The following is a 20,773-nucleotide window of genomic DNA, read 5'->3' as shown; positions in this document are numbered from 1 at the left end:
AGTAAAAATGCCATTCATATTTTCAAATTCTCAGTTGTACCCTGATCACTGACCATAAGCTTATGATGACATGAGTCTATGAATAATAGAGCCTTTCAGTCCCATTGTATTCATAACTCAGAATATGTTTACAGTGCAAACACCATTAAAAATGTAAAAGGCTAATTATTGCACACTGAACAACTACACATGAGCTTTTTATAATGACATGTACAGTTGACGAGTTATATAGAAGTCTATAGAGGTCCATTTAGCCCCATTTTAATACAGCACATGTAAACAAACTACATTGTATTAGTACAGTATTACACACTAACCAGCTAAAGGCTCATTATGAAAATATGTTCAATTTATAATTAAAGATTCTCATTATATTTATAACACAGCATCTGGTCAAACTCCATTAAAATTTAAAAATGGTGACTGTTTGACTGTGACTAAGCTCATTATAGCATATACAGTTAATGAGTTATACGTAGACTGTGATGAGTTAAAGCTGAATGCAGACCTGTTTTAAAGCCTCCATTCACTCACACTGTATCTAAGCAAATTATGTCTTATCTATATATGATTAGAAAGTCAAACCAAAATCATGCACACATTTTTTTCACACAGTCATGCAGAGCTCAATATAAGACACAGGCCACAATATGAGCAGCAGAACATAAGATAAATAGGTCTACCCAACAAAATATGAAAAATTAAAAAAAAAAAAAAATCAGTAAAACCGAGGTTAACACAGTTATTGTAAAAGCTCAACTTGTACAGTTTTACTACATATTAATACTAATCTGAATATGCTAAATTGATAGAAATTCCATTAAAAAAATTAATTAAATTTTATTTATTTATTTTTCAAATATTTATTTATTTAATTTTTTTTTTGAAGCTTAAAGCTTTTTGACCAGAAATCGTTCGATTTTGCGTCATACAACACCGGAAACGGCAGGCTGGTGTTACATAGAAATCCTTCCCCCTGCTGTCACTGGTTGCTTAACAGTCAACATGGCCGCTGCGATTTGTGCGAGACTCCTCCTGCAGAGATCAACTCAGGGTTCTCTCTTCTCCTCCAGAGCTGTACCTGCTTTCTCAAGGTAACGTAGATTCATCAGATTAATTTCGGCTGAAGGATTAAATTCAGCGATGAAATAACTGGCCGATATTTCCCCTCTGTGTGAAGCCTGAGAGACGAGCACAGCAAAGTCATGTTATTATGAAACACTGGCATTATTATACAAGTTTTTGTTATGTTGCATTCTAGAGTAAATAATGTTTTTTATACCATTATTCCAAGAAAAAAAACTCTACTAACCGTCATTTTTATTATCGATTAATCGCACTATTATTATCCTTTAATATCCTTTCAAAATAAATTGGTAATAACTGACTAATCATAAGGTCTAGAAAATGACAGAAAAATAGTGAAGAACGCCACACTTATACAAAATTAAAAACAACTGAAAACAAGAAAATCTTCACATTTGAGAAACTTGAATTTGCATAACGTCAGGCCCTTTTACCTGATAAATGACTTAAACAATTAATTGATTATCAAAATTGTTAATTTACTGTTTATTTTAATGTTAATAAAGTAATGAGAGCTAGAGACCACATATAATAAATACATTTAGAGACCACAGTTAACCGAAACAACAGTTCAGAGATCAGGTGCAAAGTCTGACCTCTCCACCTGGCTTTAAAATGTGTGGTGATCCTTATGATGTACGGTATTCGTCATTATTTACACAGAAGGACTGATACTTCACTCTGTGTGAGAATTTTTTTGATCATTTTTTTCGTTCCTCCTCACTAGTTTATTCAGATTCATAATGTTTTGTGTAGAGACAGTAGCAGTGAGAACATGAGTACAGTCATAAGTCTTTTGTCTGTCTGTTAATTCAATGGATGGACATGTTATACTGGATGTCGCCTTGTTTAATGTTGTTTTTTATAGATTATTCTTACATGAGGGAACGTGATGTTTAATCCAGCAGCATCCTGCTCACATGTGTTTAAAAGCAAACTTGATATTTGTGAGTGTGTCTTTACTCCTGTTGATTTATGTTCATGGTTCAGTTGAGGTTAATTCATGGTTTTAAAAAAACAATAATGAAAGATTCCCTTTTGGACCAAACCTTGTTCAGGCTGTTTGCCGTCAGACAGCATCTCTGTCTCCATCTGGTGGAGTCATTTGTTACATTAACGTTGTCTTCAGGTCACTTCACCTCTCCAGTCCACTGCTGATGAAACAGCAGCTGACAAGAAGTTGCAGAGCATCACATCCCAGAAACAGAGAATTGCTGATCTTGCTTGTGGTTCTTTGTAAAACTCAGGGACAGAAACTGTAAGAATGTGCTAAAATTTGCCCTGACTCCTGAGGCAAGCAGACATGTTTGTTCCTTGGCTGCCTCCTTTCTGTAGAAGCAGGCGTTAAAGCCTCTGGCTGTCGGCCCTGTCAGTAGGTTGGCATTAGATTTCTGGCTTTTAAACGAGGCCATATGGCAACAGCTCTGCTGTGCAGCCTGATTTTTGTGAAATATAAAGTCATGGTCCAATCAATGCATAATTACATAATTTTTCAGGTCACAAGCAATTTTTTACAATAACAATTATGACAATAATAATAATAGCAAACCATCAGTCTTCTATACTTAATATGGTATTGGTTGTAACTAGGCTTATCTGTCTTTTGTTCCAGCCCATTTCTGTCTCGTGGTCATCGACTGGGTCCCAGTGATGATGAGATGTACCAGCGTACCACAGTGTCCGTCATGCAGAAGGAGCCGGACAGCGGGGTCATGATCAACAGCTACAGTTCCCGAGGATTCAACATCGACGGCAACAAAGTGTTTGGGCCGTGCGCTGTGTTGCCTCCTGCTATCCTGCAGTGGAATGTAAGATAAATATTCACAAGTCTTAGTTTCTGGTCGCATGTGCTGCTTTGTTTGTAGTTTAGAAACTATCTGTGTTTCTCCGTAGGTTGGCAGTTATAAAGACATCACAGAAGAAAGCGTGTCACTTTTCCACATGCTTGAACCCAGAATAGGTAAAAATGAAAACATAATTTGTGGCATCTCTTACAAAAAGTAAGACCATATCCTGATGAATATTATTTGTCTTATTTTCTCACTTATGCAGAGATTCTTGTGCTGGGCACAGGCGCACGACTTGAACGAATTAATCCCTCAGTGTTGGCGCTACTGAAGAAAAAAGGCATTGCTGTGGAGGTGCAAGACACGGTAAAGTACACCCACTGTAGAGAGTGCATATACCCTTCCTGTGACTGTAAAAAGTAATTGAGCCCTCTGTTTTTCTTTTTTCAGCCAAATGCATGTGCCACCTTCAACTTCCTGACTAGTGAGCGAAGAATAGCAGCTGCTGGTCTGATCCCTCCACCGATCAGCACAGCTCTGGACGTGACAAAGGAATAGGTGTTCTGATGTGAACAGAAACTAGGACTGTTTCCTGCAGATAGAGGTTACACGTCCATGAATGATCTCAGGCCTGTGTGATGGTTATTTGTCTTCTGCATCAAGCTCCCAAAGAAACAAACTTACTGATGTCCAGCTCCGATATTTGGTTATTTTTATTGATCCGCTGCCAGTTTTAGATCCTGCTCAAATGTTTGACAATAGTTTTATGTAATAATGTTATTGGTTCTCCGGCTACCATTTCAAGAACTCAAAATGTGGTTTGTACATAAACATAACAGCAGTGTTAAAATGTGTGTTTGCACATTCAGGTGAATGTAGTCAAGTGTGGACACCAATGATGCAGAATTAAACTGTAATAAAGTGTCACTGTTTTCTTGTATATAAGCACAAGTGTATAAAATATGTATTTAAATGATTTACATGCAAACAAACACCAACTCATGTGTCGTGTGTTTTTCCTGCATAGTATATTTGTATATATGTAAAATCTAAATGCATCTTTATCATTTTAAATAGACACAAGGAAGAGTGGCTGCTGTCTTTGAAAGGCATCTGTATATAAAAAGTAAACATGTATACATGTGAATATGTTCCAGCCGTCTACCCGAGGTGGCAGTGGTGACTGTCCTTCATTTAGATAAGCCTCTTAAATCTGTGCGTCTGTCTGTCCTCGGCTTCCAGCAGGGTGGCCACCAGAGAGCTGTGTGTGCAGGATATGACATAATTCAGTGGCTTTGTCCTTCTCACATATAAGCTTCATAGATAAGAGAATCCACAAATCCTCTACACATCACTGTGAATCATCTCTAATCATCTGCCTTCTTGCCACGGGCACAGTGTCGTTGTCACGCATATGCAGGCTGCCGTGGGATTACTTTCACCTGCTGCTGCTGTAGTAGTCGCACTGATTGAAGCTTAAAGGGAAAAAAATAAGCAGCATTTCCAATCAAACTGGTGCCGGTGTCCATATGAAGAAAAAGTAATAAAGTAATTTGTAATTTCAGTTTCAAAAGTGGGCTGTAATTTCCAGACAAATGTAAGAGGACTTCCTCTAGTCCACTAATGATTGTCACAGTCAGTGTACCTGAGATCTTATTTTGTTGGTATAAGCAATAAAAACTACAGAATAATTAGAGATATGAATTTCTTATAGTGTGAAACTTAAAGGATTGACAAAAGACAAAGATGCTTTCAAAACTTTTACTCAACAACATCATGTTTTACAGAATTTTACAAAGGGGGGGGGTTTATAGCAAACAAATTAAGAGGTAAAAACAGATGTTCAACATTTACATAGCACACTCACTGACCCTACACACTACATAACACTTCACAGCTGTGCAGTATAATCATCCATTATGTCATTATGGCCTTCCAGCTGTTGAATCATTTGGTCCTGGTGTTCCTGATGTCACTGGTCCTTGTGAAAGTCTTCCTCAGTCGTCGTCAGAGTTGTATGACTGGTGTCTCTCTGATCCTCCGAGGCAGAGTTCTGCTCCTGTGATCCGGTGGTACATGTCCTTGATGTCCTCGCATTCAGTCTCAAAGTGGTCGGTGGCATCATACGAACGAGACACAAAAATCTAGTGAAGACAGAGAGGAGAAATCTGTCACTCAGACTGAACCCACCGCACTCCAAACCCTTTTTATTTTATTTTATTTGTAGAGAAAATCTTTTGGAAGAAACCCTTCATTACCTGACTCTTTTTTCCATCTTCGTTGGGAACTAGCTGGTTGCTGACTGAGACAAACCTGGATTCAACATGATGACAGGACATCCAGTCAGATAAATCACCATAATTTTACTGATACATCCATGAAAAAATAAACAATTAAATTAAGCCTACTTTACTAGTATAACCTACTTTTGCATGATGGGCTCGAGAAGCTCCAGGCCAGGCTGCACCTCTTTCTCTGGGTTGCTGGTTTCTACGGTTGTGCTCACTGTGGCGATGTACATCCCATCTGAGGCCACATTGTGAGCATAGGACACTACAGATATGAAAATGTCTGCATGGACAAAAAAAAGGGGTAGTCTGTGAATAATAATCAATTTTTCATTGTTAAAATTCAACCAAAATCGTTTATTACCAAAGAATATGTGAACTGCGTTACATGCAAACACATATATGTCTTATAATATGATGTGCACGTTAATCACTTTGAACAAAATCATTGGCCAAATTAATAAATGTTCATTTTAATCTGGTAATAACAATATGATCTCATGTAAACACCGGAAATAAACCTGTTATGTATCTGTGAGAGTCAAAAATACCTGACTTCCTGTTGAGTTGTGTTTGAGGGATGATGATTTGACAGGAGTTTGCCTCGTGGGTGTTTTTAACTGGATGGTTTAACAAACAGATGACCCGTATGACACGTCCCACTTTCCTCACTCGATTGGGAACGTAGCTGGGATCACAGATCAGCTGTTTGCAGTGGAACAGCTGTTAAAGAGAGAAAAATGAGGAGTCATTATGTGCACTTCAACGCCACTGGACATGTTCTCAAATTCCTCCTGACTTCTACCTAAATCCACTTACCTTCCCCTCAGATTTCACAGCTTTCACTTTGCCGTTGTCCATCACAATCTCATCCACTGCTCTGTTCAACAAGAAAGTTCCTCCGTACTCTGCACTCAGTCTGAAACACACAGAAGCCGGTTGAATAAAATGCACTGATGAAAAAAATCTAACTGGAACTGTTTTTAGAGAGTATTCAGAGAGAAATCTGAGTCATTTCTTTCTTTCAGTTAATCTACATGAATATGATCTACAATACAGTACTGATATGTTTTTCAGTGTGACCTGGCAAATCCCTGCGGTAGTTCGCCCAGCCCGTACACTGGGTAGATGTACGGGCTGGTGTTGTGGCGTGCCAGAGACTCAGAGTACAGCTTGATCCGTTTGATGGTCTCCACACAGGGCTGGTCCAGGTAACTACAGGGACACCAGGAGAGAGTTTGGATCATCTGTGATTATTTAAGTACCCCTCCACTCAAAAATGTGTTTTTTTTCTTGTTTCTACAGTGTAATGTTTAACTTCACTGTACAAAATTATTTATGTGCAGAGTTTGACACTAGAGGGCTGTTTTCACATTCATCCGCTAAAGTTTTGTGGAGGGGATCTTTGATCTTAGTCGTATCTGGTTTGCATCAGTTCTTTTGACTGACCTCTCAGTGCTGTGTAAGGCGATGGCATGACCTGTGAACTCTATGACATCCAGTCCAAGGTCAAAGCGACAGAAGAGGTCTCGTGTGGTCGTTTTGTCAGGATCCACGTCCTGGTAGGTCCGAGGGTTTCTCGCATCAAAGTTGAGGGCAAAGAGCAGCAACTTCCTGAACCTTCTCTTGTCAAACATGCCCATCAGATCTGAAATATATGTTTTTTTTTAAACATTTTTTTAAAAAGGGGATACAGATCTGCAAGGAAAAATATCTTTAAAAATTACAACTCATCTTGACAGGTTACCTGAAGCATGGGCTTCTTCCTCTGTGGCAGGGACTTTGTGCACTTTGCCTGCTTTGTATATGTAGCTGCCTTCAATGAGTCTGAAGTCCAGATATCGAGTAACATCAGTATGCACCAAGATTTTAACCAGCTGACCTAAACACACACAACATATGACTCATGTACAGTAAAAAAAATCCTACTACTGTATGAACTGCACTTCAGATGAACAACATAAGCCTCTTACCATTGGCAAGAAAAAATTTGGGGATAAGATCAACATTCCACTCTTTTCCACGGCCCATAGATTTAGCAGGACCTCGAACCTTAAAGTTTTTGTACAGCTGCAAATAAAATCAAACAAATCAAACAATCACAATGTAACATCACCCTTTTTTTTATGATAGAGGAAATATGCATGACTGCTGATGTGTTACCTCCTCAAGGGGAGAAAGACATGCACTCTCTCCTCCATAGTAAGGATTCTTGTCAATGTGAAGAACCTTTTTCCCACTTTGTGACATCAAACCAGAAAGGATACATTCCTGAGAAAAACAGGGTTCAGTTAGCGGGTCGAATGGTGTCAGCAGTTGTTACTCAGATCAGGACAAGCACAATGATTTAATGTCATTTAATGTCTCTAAATCCCTTTAACAGCCAACAGGAGCTCAGTAGGTCTACATGGAGATGTGTAAATTGTGTTATTAACGCTTATATGATAAAAGGGAGAACAGCTGAGGGAGTAAAGAACTGGTCATTCAGTATATTTGTCTCTCTGAATAATTTGATGATGGTAATGGATAAGATGATGATTGTCCTGAAGGATAATTCATTTCTTAGCACCTACAAATAAAACTTAAGTATCACTCATGGGACTCCTTTTAATCATAGTTAAAACTTTAGGCGTTTGTAAAATTGAAGTTGTGGTGAAGTAAATTTGTGTCTCTGGTGAGCAGACTTTGGGTTCTGGTATGAATAACATCAGTTGTGATGAAAGCACAAAAATTTTCTCTTTGTATTTAGAATAAAAACAATTATCTACATGCAGACTCCACAAAAAACTACACCTCCTTATTTTGCGGGGCTACAACTCTTTTGTAGCTATAGATTCCAGTTACTGAACTGAATGGTCCTCAGAGTGAACTGACATTATTTTTTTTCATATGCCTCAAACTATCTTACAACAAACACAAGTTTTCTTACCTTTAGTCCAGTTCCCAGCACTATAATATCATACTCCTGCATCTTATCAGCCTCTCCACTCATTTCTCAGTTTCTCAGTCTTGCAGCCTGTTGCAGTGTTGTGAGTGTGTGAGTGTGTGTGTGGGCATGTGCATGTATATCACAGAGAGAAAAACAGGTATGACGATAAGTGACAGTAATTGCTTTGTGTTCATCTTTGCAGTAATCCTCTTAAGACTGGCACTCTTCTGTGTGTGTGTGTGTGTGTGTGTGTGTGTGTGTGTGTGTGTGTGCATGCGTGTGTGTGTGTGCACCAGATATTCCTCATGTTGTGGGGACACAAATCTGTTTACACAATCACATGCGGGGACTCGCCTCCCTTTTGGTGACAAACAGCAGGTCCAGATAACGTCAATCATTAATTTTAGGGTGAAGACTTGGTATAAAGGTGTCAGTGATGGAAACATGACTGTGTGTGTGTGTGTGTGTGTGTGTGTGTGTGTTATAATATGTTCACACTTGTGTATGTAATGCCAAACACAACAACATGAACCCAGAAACTGTAACATTAAATTACAGTCAGTAAAAGCGTCTGCTGTGCTTCATAGCATATATACGAAAACTCTTCTGATAAAGACCTGCTACATAAAACTCAAGTACCCATCATGCCTTGAGAAGAAGTCTGGAGAAGTCACCGGCGTAGGTGAGTAGAGCAGTTTCAGCTACACCGGATTAAAGTGAAAGTACCCGTGAATAGTGATGGAGGAAACTAAACTTTCTGAAGCACTGAATCAATATGAAAAACTCATTTTCGAGGCATATGATACATTCAAAATGGCGACATCTGCTGGGCAAGTGTTGGTATTACACTAGTATGGCTGAATTAAATCTGACAGATTATAAATGGTGTTACTACTTTCACTGTTGTTATTTTGTTCATTACTGTCTATATTATTAAACGAATCACTTTTAAACAGTCTACAGCTCTGTTTCCAGATATCGTGGCAGATTGGGAAGCACACCTTTTTCATCTCTTTATTTATAGAAAGCGTCATTTACAACATGTGTGACATCAAGACAATAACAGAAAACACTTTGGCATCATAATGAAATAAAGATAACATAACAAGCATGACTTCACTTTCACTTGGTTGAAACATTCAACATGGTAACAGGACATACGGTAAAAGTAATAATAAAAGTAACGGAAAAGGTAGGCAATAAAATCAGATATCTTAAAAAATAAATAAATCTTGGAGCATACTAACTGTATGTGCACATTTCTTATTGTTTATAAACTGGAAAGAATCAAGATACTTAAATGCTAAATTCAATCGTGAAAAGTTCAAACTTTGGTCGAGAACTTGGATTTATGGATGTAAAATGTTCCCAGTAAAATGACTAAATCAGTCGATTGAACTTTCAGGTTTTGTTTTCATAGTATATTATTACATCATTGGCTTCCAGTTTAATTAAATGGTTTGTTTGATTGTCATAGTAATCTTCAATTATTTTCTGACATTCTGACAAAATAGATGTTTCGTTGTTTCTTCTTCATTTTAACAAAATTCATATTTGTTATCGCTATCCACAAATCTTGAGATGAATTTGTTGGTGGAATATATATTATGCACAACTTTGTAATGCACTTCTTTCTTTGTTGGCGATATGAAATAACAAATCCTCATAAATTTCCTATGTGGAGTAATGTTGCTTTTGCTGTAGAAATCATTTTGACAAGTTTATTAGTACAAATGTGACTTTAAATATTTATTCAGTTGACGAATAACGTCGGCTCCAATTCCAGCATCGGGGTGGTCACGTGATTATTGATGTGGTGAAGCGAGGCATCGAAACGTACTCTGCCTCTGATTGGCTAGTACTCGTTGCCTTCGTTGGTTAGGTTTAGATATGAGGAGTGAGATTGGTTAGCGGTAGGGTAAGAATATCAAGGTAATCCAATCAGAGGCAGGGTAGAGGCGGGTCTTCATAAAAAGCGGGTTGGGGGGAAAAAATTCTTGCGATATATTTTTATCCTAGGATGGCGAAGTTATGACCCGCACTGCTCTGCCTCTGATTGGCTTACCATGATATTCTTACCCTAATCCTAACCAATCTCACTCCTCATATCTAAACCTAACCAACCCAACCAACGAAAGTAACGTGTAAATAGCCAATCAGAGGCAGAGTAGGGCGGGTCATGACATCGCCATCCTAGGAAAACAAAATAGTCTAATCTTTGGTGATTCAGCTTCCAGTCTCATCTTCGCTAACATAAACTTTCCTGTTTGACCGTGTAGTTGAACCTGATAGAGAAATGTCTTCAGCACCGACAGTAAGTTGTTTAGATACAAGGCTACGGTTTTATTTGTTTGCAGAGACTTTACCATGATTCATGCGTGCAGTTAAGGTTACTGTAACGTTAGCACTTAAACTTTAGCTTCAGTCTAATCTTCATTAAAGCTACAACATTAGCGTTTAATTTACACTAAGCTGTATTTTATTTAGACGCAGTGACGTAACCCACGATTATTGAATGACTTTTTGTTACAAATGTCACACGTTACTGATAACTTTGGCAATTCATTAGCTGAATCATGAAAATGAAGTTAGGAAGTAAAATTAGCACAGGTCAAAAGAGGTGTGTCAGGTATTCACGTCTAGTTTAACTCTGTGAAACACTTACCGATGTACTTTCACTTTCTTAACTAGCTGTAATGAATCTGATATCTGTGTCAAATGCACAAAAAGAAGTCGACCTAACAGTGTTCACAGCAGATTTGCTGACTTATGTTCAACAACACTAATAGAAAATGTGGAATTACGGCTCCAAGAGTTTAAAAGTTAAAGTTACCTTCTTTTAAATCTTCATACAAAAAGAAAAATGGAAAAATTAGCATAAAATTTGAATATGGTGCAGCCAGTTTTGCTCCATCTTCCACACTGACTGAGTTATTGTCTCAGGTGAGATACACAGTGCTTTGATAGTTAATAAATTGTACCAGAGTGACTGCTAGGCGATTCTTTTAAATTATTATTATTTGTCTTTTCATATATTGTTATCATGACATACATTGGTGCTGCTTTAAGTCGCTGTCAGGGCTACAACTGTCCTGCTACAACTGTTTCTTTAGTGGAGACAAATATGGCCCCACAATCCAGAATAACCAGATATGAACAATAATGAAGGAAGTGTCATTCATTGGGTGTTCCCTCGAAGTCAGGGATTTCATCCATCTTTCCTCTGGATGTTGATTGGTGGTTATTGTTGACATTCAAGTTGAGCTGTTTTTGCATGTTTGTTTCAGTTTTCAAGTAAAGACCCAAACCAACACAAACGTGTGTCTTCAAAGTCAAACCCTGGATTCCTGGAGAGATTAGGTGAAACTGCAGGAGGAACAGTCTTCGGAGTTGGACTGTTTTTCCTTTCAATATACATTCTCTTCACCAATGAGGTAAGAAACCCTCACACAGCGTCACATCAAAGCAGCAATACACTACAGTGAAATAGTTGTGTTATGTTGCATGAAACAACAGACTAACACCGTTGTTCATCTCTTCAGGGACGGGCTCTGCAGACAGCGTCCTCCCTGAATGAAGGTCTCTCTCAGGTCGTGTCACTGGGACCTTCCTCCAGCCTCGACCTGCAGAACAACAACCGTTTAGTTCACCTGTCTGCAAAGCTGCGCACCGCACAGGTAGATTGTACTCGATTATGGGTTGCACTTCCAACATTTTGTTGTGTCAAACTACTTTCTCTAATCACATGTTGAAAGTGACCTCACCATTAATCATAAATGATCAAGCGAGTATATACAACCCCACCTACAGTAAATACATGTATGTGGATTAAATGAATCTTGATATGGATCCAGTTTTCTGTGGAAACTGTGGAGATCATGCGAGACAGACAAAGAAAATGGAAGAGAGAACGGAAAAGGAAACTAACGTATATCAAATTTCAGAGTGAACACAAAATAGTATTTCATTCAATATCATTACTGTCCTATTGATTTTTTAAATTCTTTATGTGTTTAAAGACAAATATATATGTTGGATTATGAGTAACAGGAAATGCTAAAGACATATTTGAGGTAATTTAGAACAATGTCACATTTACATAGTTGACAAGTTTATTTTTCAACTGTAAAATGTTTTGGGCACAATTCTTTAAAATACAAATTTCAGGGACACAGTTGCTGTGTTTTTTTTTGTTAGAAACTTAGCACAGGTTGAAGTGTAAAACAGGATGTATCCTTTTCAGACACGTTTATGACAAGTTTTTTATTCTGTTGCTGCTACCAGAAAAAAACTCACAACAACTCCAAAATCAGCTAAACCCAGGCAGTAATTTCTTATTGCAATCTACAAGTATTTACTTTCTTAATTAATTAATCACCTGCATCTGTGTCTGTGTAGCCCCTGCATGACCCCAACTACAGAGTGGTGGTGCAGGCAGTGAAGCTGAAGAGGCAGGTGGAGATGTATCAGTGGGTGGAGTACCAGGAGAGCAAGTGAGTCTCTTGTCTTGAATGTCAACACTCGGGGTGAGGTCTAAAAATGTTGGCTGGTATACAGATTGTAATGTCATTTCAGGGACTACCAAGAGAACGGTGAAACCAAAACTGAAACGACGTACACCTACAGTGAGTGGTGCTTAACTTCAGTAACAACATGACCTGCTTGATGTTGTTTGAATTGGTTGGATGTGTGATTCTCTCTTTTTCTTTTAGACACAGAGTGGAAATCAGAGTTGATCAACAGTCGCAATTTTGATAAGGAAATTGGTCACCAGAACCCAAGGTACTCAAATACTCTTACGATTACTTTGTTATTCTGTAGTATTAGAAATAACTTATTCGTGGTTGAATAATTGAATCTCTCCATCTCAGTGCCATGGCGGTTGAGAGTGTGACAGTCGTGTCTCCTGAAGTCACAGTTGGACCTTTCAGTCTGTCTAAAGGTATCTGTCTAAACCAACTGAGAAGTCATACAGCTGCTGTACTGTCTGTCACATTGTTTACATTTGACTCGTAATTCATCAGTTGATTGATTGCTCGTCCTCAGGCCTGGTGGAGCAGATCAACAATTTCCAGACACTGAGCTTGAGAAATCTCGTTGGCTTTAACTTGGACCCTTTTCTCACCATTGACGATGATTATTTTTATCACACTCAGTACCCGCGCAGGCCAGAGGTAAGTATCATGATGGGAACTTCTCCCAAATACATGTGGCATTGGCCTCTGTGGTGCTATGTAATTAACACTGGTGCACTTTCTGACCTCATTTATCATTTGTTTGGTTTCATTTGTAAGGTCGGGGATGTTCGTGTGAGATTCTCCTTCGCTGGACTAAGCGGTGAGACGTCCCCCTTCGGCCCGGCCCAAACTGTGAGTTCTGCTGTTCCAATTATACATGCATTTCCACAGTGCCTTTATCAATAAAATACCTATATGTTGTTGTATTTATAACACAGAGATATTTGATCCTCAATAAGCTTGAATTTGTCTGTGATAAATGAGCAATATTATTTTAGTGCTGAAATGAGAAAATTAAGAGTTATTCATCAATTTAGGATTTCACTCATAACATTATCAAACTCACAATGGACAGTTTCTAAAAACAGGATCAAAATCAAAGCAGCAGAACCAGAGATGTTGTCTTCTCTGTTCCATGCATTCTTCTTCCTGTCTTCTTCTGTCGAAACCTAGCGCTGACATTACCCACAATGCAGCTTGACCGCTGACAATTCAGTTGGACATTTGAGTATCTTATGCTAGTAGTGGATAATATAACCTCGGGACGTTAGGCTCAAGGAGAGCTGAGGAGCGGGCTGCAGAGGTCCGGTAACCTCACTTCTTTCTGACTCGATACACCCAGAAACTTGTAGTCAAGTCACATCACTTGAGGCAGTCTATCAGACTTCACACAGCTCGCTCTTGAGCCACAAAAAGCTTTATACAACTTTTTTCACATACGCAGTAGTGCTTCCCATGACCTGAAAACCGATGCGCCAAGTATGTAAAGTCTTTAAAGTTCCCCTTTAATTGGCAACAATTTTGTGACTTAAGTAAAAATGCCAAACATCTTCTGGTTCCAACTTCTCAGATAAACAACTGGGAACTTGTGATGGTCATTTTCTGACCTTTTACAAACCTAATTATTAAGTAAATAATCGAATAGTCAAAAATAAATCAGTAGATTAATCGACAATGAAGAGAATCATTACTTGCTGCACTAGCTTTAATGATAATAGTTTTTGTGAATATTTGAACTTCATCTGAAATCGTGGCCTTCCTCTTCAGTCACTGGTGAAACAACAGTGACGATGTGATGAACTGTTTTTCAGGTCAGTATTGTGGCGATGCAGAGAGGCGAGCAGCTGGTGCCCTTTAAGACCAAGTCAGGTGACACTCTGGAGATCCTGTACCTAGAGGATCTCTCTGCAGAGGTCAGTCTTGATTTTATTTCATGTGCTGAGTAACCAACTCATCTGCGTCTAGATAACATGTATTTTCCATGTAGTCTTCGGTTCTAATAATTGATGGGATCTATTTTATCTATAGGAGATTTTTGAGAAGGAACACCAGTACAACAGTATGAAGACATGGGGTCTCAGGGCTGCTGGCTGGGCGCTCATGTTCCTTAGTATTCAGCTGACCATGCGCATCATCTACACACTGGGTAAACACACAGTAAAGCCACAATGTATAGATTTCTGTCCCTGCATCTGTCCTTTATATTCTTTTGTTCTGTGCCCGCAGTGGACTGGGTTCCTATTCTCAGAGAGCTTGTGTCCGTGGGGCTGAAGATCTTCGCCTTGTGCGTCTCCTGCTCTCTGTCTCTTCTCACCATTGGAGTAGGTTGGCTTTTTTACCGACCGTTAGTGGCAGCGGCTCTGGGAGCGCTTGCTCTGCTTCCAGTGTTTCTCGCCCGCTCGGGACTTCCAGCCAAGAAGAACGAGTGACTAGTCAACTGATGATCATCACAAGTTTCTGACGTCTGGTCGTATCCGTCTATCAGAGGAGAGAGACAGTTATTGTGCAGCTTTTTTTTCTACAGTGGATTGTAAACTGTACAGGATTAAAGTGACAATTTTAACTATGGCAATAAATATGTTTTGCTCGTGTAGATACAATAATAGGTTTAATCCAACATCCATCAAAGTTTAAATGCACTTGAACGTATCAGCCTGTAAATAAATTTGTGTATAAAAGGATATCACACTGTAACCACTCAGTTGATGTACTGTTAGACACAGGTGGAAGTCCTCAGTTGTTGCCTTAAACCAAATGTTATCAGCTGTGACCTTTCAAAAGTTCATCCACACACACAAAACCTCCCGTGTTCTCACTTGATATTTTGTTGTTCACAATGAGCAACACAACATTACTATGGTGTCATTTTTTACTGTAAATAAAACTTGCCAAAGTCTTGTTGCTTCTGCCACTAAACTTATGGTTCTTATGTGAAACGTAGGTTGTTCATAAATCCTGGATTTCCTGCAACAATGAAGGAACATTGTTTATCTATTTTTAAAACATCATATTGCCCATTTCATCAGGTATTTATTAATAAATTAATGACTTGAGGTGATGTATAAACATCTTTGAGTTTAATTCACAGTTCTCATTTGAAAAAGTGATAAATGACTGTCTTTGTTTTGTTAAAGACCAAGACCAAAGACCTGGGTATCTGCAATTTGTATTTGTTTGCATTTGTTTGCATGCATTTTATGTTGAATAAAGCACTTTTTGTTTTTATCAAATTCAGACCTATCAGACTTTTTGCCTCGTGTTTCCAATCAGGGTGCAAGATGGCCTGGAAGTAAAGAGGCTGACCAGTGCCCAGTCAGCCCTGACCCCAACTGACTGAGACTCAGGCTGTCTGAAGTCATTCCCTATTAATTATACAGCACATTACATTTACTTTGAGTGCGAGAGAGTGTCAGTATTAAATATATGCTCTATATACTGTAGTTCCCATAGAGATTTCACAATCCCTGCCGGGCATGTAGTGCAGCCCAGGTGGCCATCTCGAAGACTTCCCTCACGCCATCCTTTGTTTTTGCAGAGCACTCCATGTATCCAAAGGCACCAATCTTGTTAGCCATGTCTCGTCTATAACTGCTCCCAAAAGTTTTCCTCTGGTACAGATAAGCCATGCTCCGTCTGATGTTTGACTAGTATTTATTTTGTTCTTTTAACCAAAAACATATTCTTTTTAACCATCAAACACCTTGAAAAACTAAAATGAAATACGTATGTAGCGACTACTGGCAACAATGTAAAAGTCGCTGAGAGGCTGAGGTTGGGCCTTGTTTGCTGTTTGTCTGACACGCTACCAAAAAGATTCGCTGAGATCAAAAAATAAGTTTAATAACTTTTATTAATGAAAAGGATCAACTTATTATAATGTGCACAAAATATACTCAAAATAATTGCAGCGATCAGGTGTAAAACAGCGGTCAACAAAAAATACGGCAACCCACTCACCCTCTGTCTCTTTCTTACCAGCCGGCATGCAGGTGAACAGGTGCTTATATTAACTATAGGATATCACTGTCTATGTGACCTGATTATTAATCACCGTGATCATGCAATAATAAATAAACCAAAATAACCCAAAATATAAAACAAAAAAATACTACTTTGCAATTCATTCAAACTTGAAAATTAATCCATTCATGACTCCTACACGCCAGGCCCCTAATTATTACGTTATTAAATAATAATTATTCACATTACAGTTGTTAATAGGAGGCATGAAGCAATTAAAAGCTCAATAATCAAAGTCCATAAATTTTCTTTACATTTTCGATCTTCTTTCTTCCTCCCGATCCTGTACATGAGTCATAAGTCAGTAAGACTAGAGGTTACTAGCACATAGTCTTATCAGAGTGATCATTACCATCACTCTATGTCCTGTCAGTCAAAATGGAGGTCAAAGTGTCACAATGTGCATCAGCCACTCCTCATCCAGCTTTGGCCTCCTGTAGTAGACAGACTTTGGTTATTGGTCGGTCCAGGCAGCTACTCTTTGTTTTGATGCGCACCTGACGCACAAAACCTCTCCTGTCTGGAAAGGTTTGTAGGACTCTTCCCATGACCCAGGAGTTACAAGGTGCCGTGTTATCCACTATAAGCACTATATCTCCAGGGATGAGGTGAAGATCTTCTTCACTGACAGGACGACAGGACTCAAGATACCAATAGGATCATAGATGGAGCTAACTGTTGAGAGAATGCCTCTCCTGGTGAGTGGTCTGTCCTTGATCACAATCTTGAACTTAAAAGTATCAGACTAGATACACCATTCCACACCAAGTACTCTCTCTACTGGTAGCACATACTGGTCCATGTCCAACCTTTTCATATCCTTAGCTCTGTGGCTCTCAGGTATCACAGACAGAACATCACGCCTGTTGCTTATCCACTTTGTGAGCTGGAATGCACTTTTAGCACAGATGGAGACGAGGTCATGATAAAGTGACACTGCTTCCTCCTCTGAAGCCACTGACACAAGACAGTCATCAACATAGAAGCAATGTAGGACCTTATCCACCACTTCCTGGCTGAACTGTTCTTTGTTGTCCTCTGCACATTTTCTGAGGGCAAAATTGGCACAGCTGGGAGACGACGTTGCCCCAAAGAGATGCACCATCATCCTGAAGTCGACAAGATCTTGATTTAAATCCCCGTCAGGCCACCAGAGGAACCTCAGCAAATCAACATCTTCCACTGGCACTCTTACCTGGTGAAACATGGATTCAACATCTGCCATGATCACCACTGGTTCTTTCCTGAATCTGGTCACCACTCCTGTCAGTGAACTTGTAAGATCTGGTCCCTGTAGGAGCTGAGCATTAAGTGATGTTCCCTGGAAACTCGCTCCACGGTCAAAGACAACTCTGATCTTTCCTTTTGTAGGATGGTAGACACCATGGTGCGGGATATACCAGACCTTGCCTTCACTATGTTCCACATCCTCTTCAGGCACCCTTTCAGCATAACCTTTGGCAACAAGGTCATTCATGAAGAGTGCTGTCCACTGACACCTCTGCTTTCCTCTCAGCTAGGTCAGATTCCTTTTCCTTTGGAGGAATGTGAAGTATGGTTGGATATTTAAGACCACATTTTGCACAGGAAATCCGTTTTCTGCAATCTTTGCTGATGTGTCCAATACACAAACAGGCAAAACAGACACCATTGTGCTTCAAGAAGCCAATCTTCTCTTTATGTGCTCTTTTCCCCAACTGAGGACACAAATCCAATGCATGACCTCCTCCATAGCAAAGACATGTCTTCCTTTCAGTTTGAACATGTTCCTTCCCTTTGGTTCCAGGTTGAGTTTTGTTTTGGCTACAGTGATAGCAAAACTAGTTCCTTTAATTCCAGAACGAGATTGTGGATTGTGCTTGCTTACACCTTTGTTTGTTGTCAGCAAAGGAGCATCCTGTATGTTTCCAAACACTGGGTCAGTTAAGATTCTCACTTGTCTCTCAATGAAATTAGTGATGTCAATGAATGTAGCTCTCTGGCTGCGCCTTTCTTGCAGTTCACAGGCTACAGTTCTCCACTTGTCCCTAAATTTGTAAGGCAATTTCCTTATAATGGCTAGCATATTGGCAGGCATGTCTAGCTCATGCAAGTATTACACCTCTTCCATGGCATTACAGCAGCCTCTGAGGAAAAAGCTGTAATCTTGAAGAGCTTTTACATCTTCAGTTTCGATCGGAGGCCATGAAAGAGCCCTTTCCATGTATGCAGATGCAACCTTCTGCTCATTTCCAAACTGCTCCTGTAATACAGCCTTAGCCTTAACATATCCCCTCTCTGGATCAATGTGCTGGCAGCTTCTAACAAGCTCTTTTGGATGACCCTTAGTGTGCTGCTCCAGGAAATAGAGTCGGTCACTGTGGCTCACTGTGGCTCACTGTGTTCCACAGTGATCCATCCATGGCTCCTACAACGTATTAAAAACACAAAGATATTATCAATACAAATTAAATATACAAACACATACCATGTGCACCTTCTGACCAGAAATTTAGGAGTTATGACTTTTAATGTCGCACTGATACTCTTCATTGGCGAACTCCTTAGTCCGTGTAGCTTCTGATAGTAGCATCTGGCACTACATTCATTTTCTCTCCCACTAAGTGATCATGTGAACACCGCATGTTGTCCATTCAACGTAATTCACAGGTTTAACAGTAGGTGTTGCCATTACCCCAGGGAAACCAAATTACACTCAAGTGGATGATTGTTCACAATTGACATGACCTCATAGAAGAATGTTCTCAGTGAGGTGTCAGCTTCTATTTGGCGCTCCCACACGCCTCCCATATGGCTTGCTTCCAGAACATTCATGAGAAAGTCGCATTGGTTTCTTGCCAGACAGAAATCCTCTCTTTGTCTAGTTCCATTAGACCTTTCTCCATCTCATTCTTCACCTTGACAAAATTTGTACCTTGGTCAGACCGGATCTGTCTCTCAGCTCCTCTAATCGCAATAAAGCACCTCAAAGCATTTAAAAAGGCATTGTGATGGCCCCAGAGCCTGTTGCCTCTGTTGCCTTTGCAGGTCCTTGGATGGGTGGAGCCGATGTCATTCCAGTACTAACTGGGAACACCTGGCCAGTGCCCCAGAGAGCATTTAAACCCGCCTGCCCTGATTCCAGTCTCTCTCTGATCCCCTCTCCATTCACCACGCTGTGGTTGTTTTTTTGCGTTGCCTTTTTGGTTTTGTTTTGCACTGACAACATGCACCTCACATTATACAACACATCCACACATTTTCAAACACCACTGATACTGACTTCCATATCCCATTGCAATTATTGTTATTTACTTTAATAGACTTCATTTTATTATTGCTGAGTTTGGGTGTGTGTCTCCCTCCTTTTTTGTGGCCTGCGAGCCGGTCATAACAGGCATCAATATTGAGATCCTCCAACATTTCAATGTGGATGGCTCTGGAGCTTCAACATGTGAATAACAGACCGTATCTCTTGAATTCTTTCCGACCTTGTTTTGTGTAGAGGGGGCCAAAACAGTCACCTCCGGTGTATGAGATTGGGGGCGAGGGATCTACTCGGTTAACAGGCAGGTCCACCATAAGTTGTTCTTCGGTGGGTCCATGCACCTTTCTGCAAGTAACACATTTGATATGCTTTGCCACTACCTTGCTGGCACCTATTATCCAATATCTGCTGGCCCTGAGTTCATTCAACGTTTGCCCTCAGCCTTGGTGCTAAGTTTTCTTGTGACAGTGGTCAAGTATTAGTTGTATCACCATGCCTTCCTTAGGAAGGATCACTGGATGTTTCAACTCAAATGATGCAGAGGACTTCCTCAACCGCCCTCCAACCCTGAGCAGTCCATTAACAAGGAAAGGATCAAGTTGGCACATCTTGTGACTTTGTGGTAGATTAGCAAATTTCTGAATGAACCATTTCAGCTCTTCTTCAAAGGCTTCCTTTTGTGCTGCCTTGATGAGTGCAAGGATGGCCATTCTTCTCTCTTCCACACTAATGGACCCTAACCAGTCTCCCCTTGCCAGTCTTTGAATCTGAGCTATGATGTTGAGGGCTGTGTTCCAGTCAGAGAATCTTGACAACCTTTCAAGGAAATTGTCCTTTTCAGAGGCACTTGTCTTGAGAACCTTTACTTTTGGGTCACCAACAAAAAGCTCTGGGGATCC

General features: G+C 39.7%; 3 protein-coding genes across 5 annotated transcripts; 2 read left to right on the top strand and 1 right to left on the bottom strand.

Moving 5' to 3' along the window:
• Positions 1 to 973: 973 nt before the first annotated feature.
• On the top strand, positions 974 to 3,865 carry ndufaf3 (NADH:ubiquinone oxidoreductase complex assembly factor). Its single transcript, XM_044347988.1, has 5 exons — positions 974 to 1,094; positions 2,699 to 2,894; positions 2,980 to 3,046; positions 3,139 to 3,239; positions 3,324 to 3,865. The coding sequence occupies exons 1-5, from the start codon at positions 1,006 to 1,008 to the stop codon at positions 3,429 to 3,431; spliced, it is 561 nt and encodes a 186-aa protein (XP_044203923.1). The 5' UTR covers positions 974 to 1,005; the 3' UTR covers positions 3,432 to 3,865.
• Positions 3,866 to 4,620: 755 nt separating this feature from the next.
• Positions 4,621 to 8,867, bottom strand: zgc:112334 (uncharacterized protein LOC619199 homolog). 3 transcript variants are annotated; one of them, XM_044347954.1, is made up of 12 exons: positions 8,708 to 8,867; positions 8,091 to 8,177; positions 7,325 to 7,432; positions 7,135 to 7,231; positions 6,909 to 7,043; positions 6,611 to 6,809; positions 6,245 to 6,376; positions 5,981 to 6,080; positions 5,713 to 5,884; positions 5,300 to 5,444; positions 5,132 to 5,186; positions 4,621 to 5,017 (listed from the first exon to the last, which is right to left on the bottom strand). In XM_044347954.1, exons 2-12 carry the CDS (start codon positions 8,151 to 8,153, stop codon positions 4,871 to 4,873), a joined length of 1,353 nt encoding a protein of 450 aa, XP_044203889.1. In that variant the 5' UTR covers positions 8,154 to 8,177; positions 8,708 to 8,867; the 3' UTR covers positions 4,621 to 4,870. The 3 variants fall into 3 exon arrangements, with proteins under 3 accessions (XP_044203889.1, XP_044203888.1, XP_044203887.1); XM_044347953.1 differs by having other exon boundaries at positions 8,730 to 8,867; XM_044347952.1 differs by lacking the exon at positions 8,708 to 8,867 and having other exon boundaries at positions 8,091 to 8,314.
• A 1,409-nt stretch (positions 8,868 to 10,276) lies between these two features.
• On the top strand, positions 10,277 to 15,841 carry LOC122980186 (transmembrane protein 43). Its single transcript, XM_044347957.1, has 12 exons — positions 10,277 to 10,404; positions 11,378 to 11,524; positions 11,633 to 11,767; positions 12,489 to 12,583; positions 12,666 to 12,715; positions 12,803 to 12,872; positions 12,962 to 13,032; positions 13,137 to 13,264; positions 13,385 to 13,459; positions 14,419 to 14,520; positions 14,636 to 14,753; positions 14,834 to 15,841. Exons 1-12 carry the CDS (start codon positions 10,387 to 10,389, stop codon positions 15,034 to 15,036), a joined length of 1,212 nt encoding a protein of 403 aa, XP_044203892.1. The 5' UTR covers positions 10,277 to 10,386; the 3' UTR covers positions 15,037 to 15,841.
• Positions 15,842 to 20,773: the final 4,932 nt, after the last annotated feature.

This window comes from Thunnus albacares, chromosome 4 (genome assembly GCF_914725855.1).
Source record: "Thunnus albacares chromosome 4, fThuAlb1.1, whole genome shotgun sequence".
Classification (NCBI taxonomy): Eukaryota; Metazoa; Chordata; class Actinopteri; order Scombriformes; family Scombridae; genus Thunnus; species Thunnus albacares.
The sequence above is the reverse complement of the archived record's forward strand: the minus strand, read 5'-3'. Positions and strand labels throughout refer to the sequence as shown.